This window comes from Sinocyclocheilus rhinocerous, unplaced genomic scaffold (assembly GCF_001515625.1).
Source record: "Sinocyclocheilus rhinocerous isolate Xijiao unplaced genomic scaffold, SAMN03320098_v1.1 scaffold241, whole genome shotgun sequence".
Classification (NCBI taxonomy): domain Eukaryota; kingdom Metazoa; phylum Chordata; class Actinopteri; order Cypriniformes; family Cyprinidae; genus Sinocyclocheilus; species Sinocyclocheilus rhinocerous.
The window spans coordinates 1,834,177-1,849,079 of record NW_015659312.1 but is presented as its reverse complement, the minus strand read 5'-3'; the positions used below and the strand labels follow the sequence as shown (position 1 = coordinate 1,849,079).

Below are 14,903 nucleotides of genomic sequence, written 5' to 3'. Positions count from 1 at the left end.
TCAGTAGTCGCATCCATCTTATGACGGAGAACAAAAATCTATTTATATAAATTATAAAGATAAATTATACCAATGCTCACATCACATTTCTCTAAAACAAAACTTATCTTTGGGGTTAAAATGTTACTATATGTGCTATTACGGATATGGACTTTAGTTTTTAAATTTCAAAGTCTTCAGTCTACAAAAAAATTAAAAATAATCAGATCACATCACCGCTGACCACATAATACAAACACTGTACAAAGATCAATTAGGGCAGTTGATTGGCCCAGTTGATTGAAAGGTGAGTTTTCAATCTTATGTGTGATTCATTTACACAAATAATTCAAACCGAGACAGATTGTGAGTTTTTTCGAGTGTGTTTCGAAAGATTCGAGTTTTTAAGCATGTGCCACAACAGTGCAGATGGCCTTGTAAACATCTGTCCACAGCTACAGTCAAAAGCCACCTTGCATTTCTTCTTCGCACACCGCCTGCCATTTCTATGCTTCTGTTTATGCCAGGTCAATTTATGCGCCCCTTCAAATGTATTTCCACACCGTGCACAAACAAATCGGACTGACTCCGCATGCTGAACCTGGTGTCTCAGCAAATGCAGCTGCCTTTGGAACGACCTTCCGCACTGACATCTGTACAACCTTGACCCGCGGTGTAAGTAGCGATGACGCACCCTCAGCGATGGTTGTCTCGAGACGGCACCGCATTGACGGCAGGGGAAGATGGTCTTTGAGCGCCAACTCTGCTTGAGTCGCTTCTGCAGAGCCAAATCCCTGTTTCGGTTCACAAACATGGCCACTATTTGTAACGGAGCCTTAACCTGGGCAAGAGGGATCTGTGGCTGGTTGTTCCCAATAAGAGTGCTGACCAGCGTAGGACAAGTGACCGAGGTCATCAGTGGGATGTTTACAGGTAGGGGTCTAATATTAGCCAGAGGCATTTGTCTCAGAACAGGCCTGTTGGCTGATACTAGCCCGGGTGCAAAGACGTTTACAGTGGGTGAGAAGGATACAACTACTTGAGTTGGAAGAGGTGGATTGGAAGGGGTAGGGATACGAAGAGTCATCCTGGCAGGATTTGGGATCAAGGGACGCACTACCGAAGATAAATGGACAGGAACTTTTGGGCGAGGGAAACAAGAAATCGGAGGGAAATGGGGCCTGACAAGAGTTTGCGGCACTGCCACAACTTGTGGAACCAAATCAGTCACCTTAGCAGGAATCACAGGAGTTGCCTGAAGCAATTGGTGCAGCGTTAAAGCTTCGGCTGATCCCAAGGTGGTCACCGCAGGTGTAGGATCAGGGGCTGTGGAAACTTTGTTCACTGTCTGAGTTATTTTGATAATTTTAATGGTGTTTTGATTGGTGTACAAAGCAGGGGCAGAAGTTCTTACTTGACCGCTGCTGTCGGATAAAGGCACGACAGGTAACTGGGTTACCGGGGTGGCTGGCAATTTCATGCTGCCTGTTGGTCTTCTCAAACAGACATGATTTTTGAAACTGTCCTGTCTAGGGAAAACATTGTGGCAGTATGCACAGATATACCCAGCTGAGGGGTGTTTTTCGGTCATGTGCTTTAGCAGCAACTCTTCACTCTCACATACCATGCTGCACAGGCAACAAGCAATCCTCAGTTTGTTCCTGCAATCGTCCATGTGCTTCTCCAAATTAGCGAATTTGCCATAGCAGCAAAAGGGTGAATCGGACTGAAACCCAAATTTCTCTGCAATGTTGACTGACTCTAGATTCCTATTTGCAGGTCTTTTCCTGTCGGGGGTCTGTTTTTTCCGTCTCTTTTTCTTTCGGTGACGGTCGTATGAGCTGCTTCTTGAGTCACTGTCATCAGCGTCTGAGCTCAAGTCCACATCTGGGATGTACGCCGTGTCACCAGGGGGTAGTGAGTCAGGATTTACCTCATCGTCAGTGTCGGTACTTTCGTCATCCTCCGTCAGTCCAATTTCCTCTTCTGCAGCCACCTCACAAGCTGCAGTTTCTCCGAGCCCATCCTCAATATCATTCTCTTCCTTTAGTCTAAAGCTTAGATGCTCTTGCTCTGATTGACTCAAGGGGCATGAGGAAAAGCTGAAGGTGTCGTTTTGTTTATCAATAAAAGCAAATCTTTCGGTTTCTGTTTTGATGTGTGAGGCTTGATTTGTGGAGTTTGCATCATTGTCGATGCATTTCTGGGTGGCATTGCAAGTGTAATTCGAAGCTACTTGCTCTGAGACACAATATGAATGATCCCTCAAGGTGGTTTTTCTCATATCAGTGTATTTTATGGCCTCTTTGATGCCGATTTCATCTGTCTCTTCCATTTTAACCACATGTTTTACCTCCATGGTGTCTTTCTGATGCTTTTCCATATGTCCATTCAGATGCCACGTGCACCTAAAGAGAGCGCCACAGATTCCACACACAAATCTTTGCTTTGGGTGGGCATTTTTTAAGTGTAACGCCAAGCGACATTACACGTCCAAACTTTGTCCAACACAGGTAGCAATACACCTCGGCTGTGTGCGTCTTAAAGTGCTCTATCAGTTTATTCAGGAAGGGGATGTTGTCTCCACAAACACAGCACACGGATCCTTCCTCACTGTTAAGCGCCAGTGGCGTTATGCAGGCATCCTCATTGCTGGAGTCTTCTGAGAAACCATGTAGAGGTGTAGAGATGATGTTGTAATAACCCTAAAACAAAGAAAATATTCTTGTGAAAACTGGTAGTTTATTCAGTGTACATTTGATAAAAGAGCAGAAAACAGGGAGGACATGATGTCATGCTTTCACTTTATCTCAAGTTGTCTGGATGGCCTATAAGTTAATACATATATATTATTACTTTCAAAATTTGGGGTCGGAAGGATTTAGTTTTTTCTTTCATATTTTTGAAAGGTCGCTTATCCTCACCAAGAGTGCATTTGTTTTATATCAAAAATACAATAAGAACCATAATATTTTAAAATATTAATACAATTTAAAATAACTATTTTAAATTTTAATATATTTTAACATGTAATGTATTCCTCTAATGTTGAAGTTGGATTTTCAGCGGTCATTACTCCAGTCTTCAGTGTCACACGATCCTTCAGAAATCATTCTAGTGTGCAAATTTGCTGCTCAAGAAACCTTTATTATTTATTATCACTGTTGAAAAAAGTTGTGCTGCTTAAATTTTTTGTGAAAACCGTGATTTTTTTCAGGATTCTTTGGTAAATAGAAAGCTTAAAAAATAGCGATAGAAATCTTTTGTAACAATGTAAGTGTGTTTAATATCATTTTTGAGATGGTCCTCACTGCAGAACACAAGATCCAGGGGGCGTGGTTGGATCCAGATCCAACTCCTCCCACCTTACATATACCTAAACCTACCTGTCTCCACCCCCCGATCCCTAAACCCACCCATCTCCACCCCCTAAATGTGGATCCAACCACGCCCCCTGGATCTTTGTTCCGGAGTGAGGGGCTACTGTCATTTTTGGCCATTTTAATGTAGCATTTCTAAATAAAAGTATTAAATAAATAAATAAATAAAATCGTACTGACCCTAACATTTTGAATGATAGTGTATATTCACCAATATTTGTACTTCTTGTCAACTCGTTTCCTAATGAAAATGATACATATATATTACCAGAGTAACCCAGTTTTCATGATAGTCTCACTGGAGCAACAGGTCTAAACATTTAGCTTAAGGGCACATTGGCACTAAAAGCAAGACTGTAACCATCTTTCTGACTGTGCAATCCACCAGAAATATTAGAATAGATCCCTAAACATATATATAAATAATACCACTACCACAAAAAAAAAAAATCTAAAATGGCTTCAGAACAAGACATGTAAATGCCAGGCCTATTTTGCATGTTTTATTGCTCATGTGCATGCCTAAGATGGTCAACAGATGGCAAGCATGCAATTCAGAAAGTCATTTCAATGTAAGTTCATTGAAAGAGATGAGTCTTGAGATGTGTTTTCACATGTAGGGGGAATTCATTGCATCACTTGCATACTGTTGAATACAAGAGTCACCACCTTGCTGCAGCTGTATTCTGGCACCTGCAACGCTGCATCTCCTCAAATGGTAAGATTTCCATGACAACTCTTGTGTAGCTACTGCAGGCTGAAACAGTAAAAGAAAAAAAAACTATAGGTAACCAGCACACAAAAAAGGTGCGACAGTATTACAGTCAAAATACGCATTACATATACACATACATTGCCATTGCACTTTGTGCAACTTACAGTATCTCAATGTCATACAATACAATATAAAATCAGTTTGAATCTTGTTCCAGGAACTTTAGAGGGTGTGGTCTGTGTTTGTGCAGTTAGAGGTTTTTTAGTGTTTTTCTGTCAAAGCATAACAGTGACGTTATGTCAGGTACGGTGGCTATCTCACTTTATTAAATAATTAATAAAATCTCTTAACCTGTATAAGCAACCTGGCATTTCAAAGGGCAAGATACAAGTTAGGGCCAGACCTTTCATTGTAGCATATTTCTCACACCTTTTATGGTATGTAAAAGGAGTTGAAAACGGGAAAGTCTTCCTTACAAACGCGTATACTTACAATATAATGATTTCATTAATAATTTTCGTGTTTTGCTGCTGGCTCCTCCCCCAAACATGTACGCACGCGCGAGTCCGTCTCCTAAATTCGTCCGGACAGCAAGTCTATGCATTGCGCATGCGCAACATTTTTTATTTTTATATATATATATAAATATATATATATATATAGCTTTCTCGTTACAGGTGTCTTTTATTAGTCTACAATATATTCATAAATGCCATGTTGCCGAAACAGATTTAATAAACAATGCATCTATATAAACAAACAAATCACAAACTATTTAAAATATTTTTTCCTATATCTTACATTTCAGTGTACAGTGAATCTTGTAATTATTATATCTCAGTAATAATATCTAATAATAAACAATAATTGATTATGATTTAGCAATTTTCCAAAATAGTACGGACAAATTGAATAATGGAATATTGATGGATGTCTTAAATTAAACCACCTAGCAAATAAAGATGGAATAAAAAAAATTTTTTGTATTTTTTTTATTTCATGAAACATACATACATATATATATATATATATATATATATATAATCATGCTGTAATTGCACCTAAGTTACAAGTTTTTGTTCAAACACATATCTGAAAAGCAATGTGTGCTGTCAAACCATTTTATTTACATCAGCTGAATAAAATATGAAAACCAACGGCTTCTGCACATTTTTACTGTATAAAGAAAATGTTTACATCACTGAATCTTTGCATATTATCTTTTGCAATAACAATGAGTTTAACACATGACTGGATGGACCCTGGAAGGCACCTAATTTTCATAGAACAACCAACTCATGCACAACTCCCAAACCGCAAAGCACTCCGCTGCTGTGATCCAGACCTCACAGAAGAAGATGGTTAAACCTCATTCAGCGCTACAGCATTTCTGTGGCCCAATCTTCTCTTTGAGAACTGTATCCTGTCTGAAATCATCTGAGCAGGAGCCCAGTCCTCTTTAACAATAAACTCACAGGTATTGTGAGACCATCATGACTATGACAGTAGTCGGCTATATTCAGAGAGTGCAGATGATTTCTTAACACCATCCCAAATTCTAGCCGCATAGTGAAACCTGTAAAAACGCACAGTCATCCATTATCTTAAAATGTACATAGATAAATAGAAATAATGTTGTTTAATACTTTCTTAACTGAAATAAAAAAGGGTACATAAAGAATTCAGTTCCAAAAGGAAGAACAGAAGCATTATGTGTCAGGGTGTGCCTTACCAGTTTTTCTCAGTGAGAATTGTGTGTGAGAGCTGACTGCGGGACATAGCCAGGATCTGACTGCGGAATTTAGAAACCAGTGAAGAAAAGCTGGGGTGACCTCTGTACCCAGGCAGCAGAGAGAAAAGAGGGGGACCTGAACCTGGTGCACAAAAGATACAGACCCAGTGCAACTTCAGTTAGTAGATTCATCAAGAACAATGGAGAATCATGGCAAAGTCTTAACTTTTTTAACTAGTTCCTTGAAATAATGCTACAGTTCTAAAATGTAGCTTAACAACAACTATTTTCTGACCTGCTCTTGTCAAAGCATCTTCCCCATCATTCTCCATCATAGGTAAGAGGAAAAGATTGACTTCCGTCTCCAAGTAATCTCGATTCAGTCCTGGGAATGTTACAATCCAGCATGGATAATGTGCCTACAGAAGAAAGCAAAACAAGTCAATCAGTTGAACACCAAATCGCGTCGGGTTTATGAACATGTTTACTGTCATGTCAAGTGGACTGACCTTTATATTTTAGGTGGGAATGGGCCATAAGCTTGTCAATTGCCATATGCATCTTCTTCAGGTTTCGTGGACAGAACTCCTCCCTCCTCGCGTTGTTCTGCAAGAACACTATGAAAACAGAAAGAAAACACATGCATTAAAGCCTTATACAAAACTAAACCTGTGAGCGTTTGCCAGCAGTTTCATACATCATGATAGCTCATTATAGCTCAGTAAATGATTCAGGAATAATAATGACCATTAATAGTTTTCTGACCTATGTGAGGATAATACTCAGAGGCATCATCTGCCCCTGAGGAGCCGGTGCTGTCATGACTGGCAGATGGAGTCGAGGGTTTCAGCATCTCAGCAGTCTGCAGAAACCTGCTTATAGACACAGCTGTTAGTTTTATGCCACACAGAGCCTTTAGTTTCCTACATTGTGACCATGACTATCTGTAATACCTAAGATAATGTATTGTCTATTTATTATTAACTATGACAACTGAAGTTAAAGTATATCATATAAATACACATTACCATTCAAAGGTTTGGGGTCAGTAATACATTTTGTGTACAAAATGAATAATTCTTGTGCACCAAAACAGCATATTAAAATGTAATTAAATATATAAATGATATACCTATATAAGTTGATATCAGAGAACCAGTCCTGAATCACAATCACAACATGACCGGAGCGGTCGTGCTTCACGCGGGGGTTAACGACACCAAGCTGCGGCAGACGGAGACACTGAAGAGGGACTTCAGGAGCCTGATCGAGACGGTGCGCCGCACATCGCCCGCTCTGGCTTTCTTAGTTGGGTACACTTCATTTCCAGCGATATCGTTGACTTGATTGCACATATACTATTTAAACTGAACTGAGCTGAATGAAGACTGAATGAATTCAATGATGAACTGTCTTTAACTGGAAAATTAGTGTTTACTATTGTCATTTTGCATTATTGACACACTATTTTCCTAATTAATGCTGTTCAGTTGCTTTGACACAATCTGTATTGTTAAAAGCGCTATATAAATAAAGGTGACTTGACTTGACTTGACATACGGTAAAGAGGAAGGCAGTGATCTGCAGAGACTAAACCAAACAGTTGGAAATAGGGAAAAAAAGGGAGAATTTCAGTTTACTTAAAACTACAGAAAATGTATTGTGAAGTAGAATTACTTGTATATTGCAAAATAGTACATGACAAATAAGCTATAGAATAATATTTGTAAAAGTCTATGTGACATAATTATTAATATGAATACATGGCATATAGTAATTATTAATACATAATATTATGTTATATTAATACACAACATTATTTGTAAAATAGTACATGGCATAGAGTGTTTTGTATCATTGCCTTGAACTCACCTGCATCTCCACATATGTATGTGGGAGGTTGTATTCCGGCGGAAGCTTGCGGTCATTGTTAATGAGATGATCCAAAATAGAGGGGCTTAAAATCGGCTGGAGATGAAAATGACTATTAGTTTATCAAGAAACTACATGAAACTACAAACAAACAGAAAACAGCACTGTTCTGTGCGTCCCTACAGTCTGACCTGCGTGTCCAGAAAGATGACCCTCTCCTGAGTGATGTAGAAATCGATTCCACTGCTCTGATTCCCAGCTCTCTCCTTGATCTCCTGCGCCTGAGCTCTGAATACATACGCCCTGTTTAACAGAAAGTCACTGGGTGAAATGCAATAATAATGAAGTGGAAAGGCAAATAAATTGGTGGTAACAAATACAAAATCAGGATGCTGATGATGGACTAGCCTCTGGTCCTCCTCAGGGCTGTTTGCAGACAGGAGAGACATGATTGTGGACTTGCCTGTGCCTTGTAGCCCAATAACTCCCACTACTAACATATCCGTCTGGTCTCGCAAGTACTGAGACATAATAAACACACATTCAGCATATATTCACCTGACTGTTATGCACTTATAAAGTGCAACAAATTCAAAACATAACATTATCAACAGAAAACAATATGCCCTTACCTCCATAGCGCTGTCACACCAATTCATTTGGTCATCCACCAGCTTAATGCTGTGCTTCATTTTCTCAGGGGGGAGGAGTTTAGTCTGGCCAATCACAGCTGAAAATCACATGCTGAGATATGATGATTACTTCATCACAGAAAAATAAAATACACATAAGAGTTTAAAGGAACTGTTCACACAAAAACAAACATTTACTGAAAATGTACTCGCCCTCAGGCCATCCAAGATGTAGATGAGTTCATTTCTTCATTGGAACAGATTTGGAGAAATTTAGCATTGCATCACTTGCTCAACAATGGATCCTCTGCAGTGAATGGGTGCCGTCAGAATGAGAGTTCAGACCGCTGATAAAAACATCACAATAATTTACTCCAGCCCATTATTTAATGACTTGTGAAGCGAAAAGCTTTGTTTGTAAGAAACAAATCCATCATTAAGGTTTTTTAACATAAGTGAGCATGTCCATCCTGTTGACCTACATCAAAATCCACAGACATATTTGTTTACCGTTTTGGATTATTTTCGCTTGCAAACAGTACTTGATATGTGCATATTTCTCTCCTCATTCAGATGAAACAACTTCTTCACTGTAGAAAGCAATATTATGGATAGAGGATGAACCAGCACTTAAATGATTTTAAGTTAAAAATGTCCTAATGATGGATTTGTTTAATAAACACATGCAGCTTTTCGCTTCACAAGATATTAATTAATGGACTGGAGTTGTGATGATTTCTTGTGGATTACTGTGATATTTTTATTAGCTGTCTGAACTCACTACAGAGGATACATTTGGAAGAATGTGATGTAATGCTAAATTTCTACAAAACCTATCTGCTCCATCTACATCTTGGATGGCCTGAGAGTGAGTACATTTTTTAGCAAATTTTCATTTTTGGTTGGACAATTCCTTTAAGTTTACGTGTGTAAAACTCTGCATTGCAACTACCACTGTAATTAATTATAAAGATAAGTTAAGGAGCAAAACATGAGAAAATAACTGACGATCCACAGCTCCACCGGATGCAGCTGAGCCCATGCCTCGGTTCTGGATCTGATACACAGGTTGGGTCGGCCGCTGGCCTTCCCTCTCTAGTTTGGCAGTTCCTGCACCTGAGACTGAAGGAGCCACATCAGGAGTGTTCCCAGGTTTCCCCCCTTCATCTCTGGTTTTAATGAGCATGATTGGCTTTTCCAAAGATGGGGCTCCACTTGCTGGAGCACTTGGTTTGCACTGAAATCAAATAAAGACAGTATTATATATACTATATACAAAACAAACCAAAGCAAGAATAAAACGTTCACTTGAATTGTTTGCTTGTGTAGGATGAACACAAATTATACACTTACTCGCTCTCCAGGAGGTTTAGCAAGAATAATGGGAGTCTTCTGTAGAAGAGGTGTAGGTTCCTCACTTCCATCCTAAGAATACATGATAATAATATCATACAGCTCAACATTTCACTCACTAAAATAGGGGTTTTCAAACTGGGGTCCAGGGTCTCCCACAAGGGTGCAGTGCTAGGGGGTCCAGGGAAACTTTATGAAAAAAAAATGTAATAAATAAATAATAAAAATATTAAAATAAATTAATTAATTAAATACAAATTTGGATGAAATGAAATAATTTTAAAAATGTATTAAAATAAATAAAAAGAGTAAACAAACAAACATCTAACAGTACAGTAATAAAAAATAAATAGAAAAAATGCCACAGAAGCAAATCTTTTCATATTTCCATGGATTAGAAAGGAAATTTTATATTTAAGACATATTTATAACAGTATAAGTCTTCATAAATAAAACATATATACAGTAGCTTTTAAATTTTAGGATGGGGGTCCCTCGCACAAAGATTATATTTGGCATCTAAAACACAGAAAATCTCTGCACTGAAGCATTATATGTTGAGGTCATCATTAAAATCATCATCCTTGTTGTTTTTTAGCATGTAAGTTGCGTTTTTAGTTTTATTTAATTTGAGTTATTTTATACTTCAACAAACTAAATGGAAATGAAATAATATATATATATTGAATTTATAAATGTGTATGTACATATACAGTATATGTGTGTGTGTGTATGGTTGTACATACACATATATGTAGTTTATATAGTATATATGTTTTTTTGGTGTTTGGCTTAGTGTTATGTTAGACTCATTATTATACTCTTATACCTTTTGTTCTTTAATATTTTGAATTGTTTTTAGCTTTATTTTTTTGTTTTTCATTTAAATGTTAAGTTTTGAAATTTTGTTGTATGCATTTGTCATTTTTATTTAATTTCTTTATTTAAAATGTGTATAAGTAGTATTTATAACGTTTTAGCTTTTAGTTTTGGATCTGTTTTTAGTTGTTTTAATACTACAATTGATTGCTTCTGTTGTCCTCATTTGTAAGTCGCTTTGGATAAAAGCGTCTGCTAAATTACTAAATAAAATAATACAATTCAAAAACCATGTCTTAAATGCTGTGTAGGTGGGCAGCGCATGTTTGGACACACAATCTCACCCTGCGCTCGCGGGGAACATAGTCTCGATCCCGACTGGGGCCGGAGAGGTTTTGACCCGGTGGTCCTGGGTCTCGGTCTCGCCGTCGCCTCCTCCTCCTAAGCAGTCTTAGTTTAAATAGCAATTTCGACTTATATGATGTAACTATGTAGCTAATTAATCTTCTTTTTGTAATGTAGTATTTAAAGAGATGTGACGTCCGCGTCTACATGTACCAGACTGTTGTGTGAACGAAACGGTACGAACCCCAAAATAGGCCGATGAGGAAACGCAATTTAGTTTTTTTTGGTTCCGATGATTTAGTTCATAAAATCGCATTGGCAGTCAAGCTACATAAAAAATATAGTTGTACTATATAAATATAATAACACACATATATATATATATATATATATATATATGTATATATATAGATATAGATATATATATAATTGTATTAGTAATTTTTAGCTGCATTCTATTTGTTCAATGAGCACCCACATGCTATCATGCATGTATCTGCTTCAGTTGGTTTAATCAGAAGCTTGTGTAAAACAGATGTAGTACTGAGTTTAAATAATGTTAGAATGTCCGTAAAATTGCCATTCATTTTGTAAGTAGCCTCTTTTGGCCAGTGATTTGATTACATGAATGAACTTTTACCATGGAGGCCCAAAACTGAATGAATGAATGAATATAACAATAGGAAAATAAAATAATTAATTTTGAACTTTATTTGTATTCATTTCAACTTCATTTTTAATCCTATTTATTTATTTATGCAGCAAAGCTCTCTACAGCTGCCAAGCTGTAACTGACTCGTACAAAATAATATATATATATTTAAAATTCTGATTATTTTTTAATATTTAAAACTTTTTTTGACACAATCATGATTAAAACTTTCATTTTCATGATTCCATGACCATCTTATTTTTAAAGTTAAGATCAAATAAAAACATATAGCGACAATAGAAAGCTTTAAGTAGTCTATATGATACATTGAAAGTCACAGCAGTGGTCACTCAAGCATCATTCCAAGAAGAATTTGTTTTTTAAAAGGTCAGCGTCACAGAAATATGCAAAAATAGGTAAAAAACTAAACATGTAAACATGACATTTATATTGTTATGAAAATGTACGGGTATAGTATAGGATTACTAGCCATTTGTGATATGTGTGGCACATTTCATATAAATTAAAATAATATTAAAAAAATTTAATATTGGAAAAAGGATCACATTGTGTCAGCATTTTGTTGAACCACCTTTTGCTTTAATTACAGCCTTTAGTTGGTTGGGATATGTCTCTTTGCACATCAAGACTTTGCAAGATTAGCCCACTCTTCTTTGCAGAACTGCTCAAGTTCAGTTAAACTTGATGGTGAGCGTTTGTGGACTGCAGTCTTCAAGTCATTCCACAGATTTTCAATGGGGTTTAAGTCTGGGCTCTGACTAGGCCATGCAAGGACATTCACCTTTGTCTCCTTCAACCACTGTGTGCTCAGTTTTGCTGTGTGCTTTGTGTCATTGTCATGCTGGAAGGTAAACCTTAACATTGACAACTTTCTGACAGAGGGCAGCAGATTTTCGTCAAGCATTTGACGGCATTTTTCCATCTACTCCACAAGTGCTCCAGTCCCTGCTGCAGAGAAACACCCCATAACAGGGTATTACCACCTCCATGCTTTACTGGAGGAATTTGGATGGTGAGCTGTATTGGATTTCCACCAGAGATATTGTTTGGTGTTGAGGCCAAATATACCAAATACCTCCCACTTCTTAATAATAGACTTCACTGTGCTTCTAGGCATTGATAAAGCCTCTGAATTTTTTTTTGTATCCATCTCCTGACTTGTGCCTTGTGCCATTGAGAAGATGATTAGCTACACCTGATTGAGTTTACAAGTCAATTTAGGAGGGGGTGATCCTTTTCCAAATCAGTGATTTACTAAGTTGCACTGAGTAAATACAGCTCGATAAAACAAAAACTGTATCCGTCTTCATTTCAGACTGCAAAGCAACAAAATGTTAAAGGGGGGTGATTCTTTTCTACACCCACTGTATAGCTTCTGTGAAACACACAACTAGATATTTAAAGAATGTATCATTGTTTTTGTCCATACGGTGAAAGAAAGTTTGTATGTAATACTAGAACATTTTTAGTATTTCAAATATGCGTTAATGTGTCACAAATAAACATGAATTATCATCAAGCACTATAATGTGCACTATATTTGCACATTAATATTTACCAGGATTGATAAATGCTTATTGTTAGTTGTTAGTTTATGATACTACATTAACTGATGTTAACAAATTGAACCTATAGCTTTTCCAAAAAGTTTTATTTTTCTTCCTTGAGGTCAAGTTCAGACAGGGGATGTTGTCTTTTGATTATGATTGAAATCAGGCAGTGCTTAATGTTGCTTGCTGCAATGCAAAACAGACTTGTGGAAATGCATATATAAGAGCTCCTTCTGAGGAGCTGCTGTCCTTCAGTTAGTCCAGCTATGGCACTGCACATTACTCTGCTTCTCACCACTGTTTTTTTCTCCAAAGGTATAATGCAGGGTTATTTTAGTATCACTGACATACTATTATAGTTTTTGTTAATGTTTTGAATTCGTTTTTATTTTTATCATATTATTTTCTGTTATTTAGTTATAGTTTTAGTAATTTTGTTGTATGTTTTTACAATTTTTATTTTAAATGGCTTATTATTTATTTAAATTTGTCTAAAGTTTTCATTAACTTTTATTTCACTTTTTTTTATAACATCAAGACAAACTAAATTAAAATGAGAAATGTGGCAGCTAGCTGAAATAAAATACGATTTTTTAATAATTATTTTATTTTCAGTTTTAGGTTTATTTTATTTAAAGCAACAAAAATTGCTTATGGGTTTAGCCTTCCCCTGGCCACCGGGACTTGGGGCAAAAATGGCACTAAATTGGACAAAAATGCCCCTGCACAAATAAATTAAATCTATTATGTCTGTTGTTAACAAAGTGAATATGAATAGACAGTGTCGATTGCGGCATTAAATTAAGATCTGCTCATGTTGCACCGTAGCCTATTTCATTTGAGGCGTTTTTACAGTGTTGCGCATTTGAACAAATCACACACAATTTTGTTGAGCTTAGGAATGCAATGGCCAAGAGTCATCGTTCAAACTCATCAGTTTTGTTGCGTGCGCGCGCGTTCGCTGACTGAATTCTGGACTCTTGCGAATTCTCTCATCATAAACAACAAAGCGCAGATGTACGTACAATGTAAGTAAGAGATTCATTTCACAGTGTATACAGCTTCAGTGATTATAATGATAGTTTTGTTTTTTTGAGAGTGCTTAAACTCGCGATAGATCAATGTTAGTGATAATGTCACTTTCTATATATAATTTATTCGCTGTTTGAATAACCGTGGAAAGGAAACGTTACATAATTATAAATTTCTAATGTTTTTATTACATTATAGTCACGTTAAATACAAATTATTATTTTTTTAGCCTACATGACACCCAGGTCTGGTTCTTGCCTAAAAAGACGGGTTTATGATGTTTAATACATTTGGCTGCTTTTAGCCCTGGAGTTGGTTCACCCTCCGCCTATGTGTAGTATTTGTTTCTAAATGTTAAAATCAGACATAAGATGCAAACTGCTTTCCTGTTTAAGATTGGAGCTGACACCAAAGTACTTATCAATGTATTATGCCTTATTTTTTTCAGCACTAACATTGAAGTGTTATGGATGTTTACCAGATTCAGCTGAAGCATGCACACAAACTCTAACCTGTCCATCTCATTGTGGCTACATGACCACAAACATATTCGTAGGTAAGAAATAAGACGATCATGAAAAAAAATTGCAAATCTTGTTAGGGTTTTGTTACTGAAGGGGTTTTAAGTTTGGTCTTTGTAGATGGCAAAAAAGTGGGCAGCAGCACTACAAAGACTTGTGCAGATCCTGCTTCGTGTGTTACTGGGAGCATGAATTCTGGACAAAGCAAAGTGACCCTCAACTCCCAATGCTGTACTACAGATTACTGCAACAATGTAAATGCACCAGGTACTTTGATTATGAGATTTGAGTTTGAGGTCT

General features: G+C 36.9%; 1 protein-coding gene and 1 pseudogene across 3 annotated transcripts; both read right to left on the bottom strand.

Annotated features, from left to right (window-relative positions):
* Nucleotides 1-12: 12 nt before the first annotated feature.
* Nucleotides 13-4,629, bottom strand: LOC107723402 (uncharacterized). Of its 3 annotated transcripts, none has more exons than XM_016531990.1 (2): nt 4,567-4,629; nt 13-2,684 (listed from the first exon to the last, which is right to left on the bottom strand). In XM_016531990.1, the coding sequence occupies exon 2, from the start codon at nt 2,360-2,362 to the stop codon at nt 329-331; it is 2,034 nt and encodes a 677-aa protein (XP_016387476.1). In that variant the 5' UTR covers nt 2,363-2,684; nt 4,567-4,629; the 3' UTR covers nt 13-328. The 3 variants fall into 3 exon arrangements, with proteins under 3 accessions (XP_016387476.1, XP_016387475.1, XP_016387477.1); XM_016531989.1 differs by lacking the exon at nt 4,567-4,629 and adding an exon at nt 4,007-4,102; XM_016531991.1 differs by lacking the exon at nt 4,567-4,629 and adding an exon at nt 4,029-4,050.
* Nucleotides 4,630-5,129: 500 nt separating this feature from the next.
* On the bottom strand, nt 5,130-12,123 carry LOC107723385 (protein SMG9-like; annotated as a pseudogene).
* Nucleotides 12,124-14,903: the final 2,780 nt, after the last annotated feature.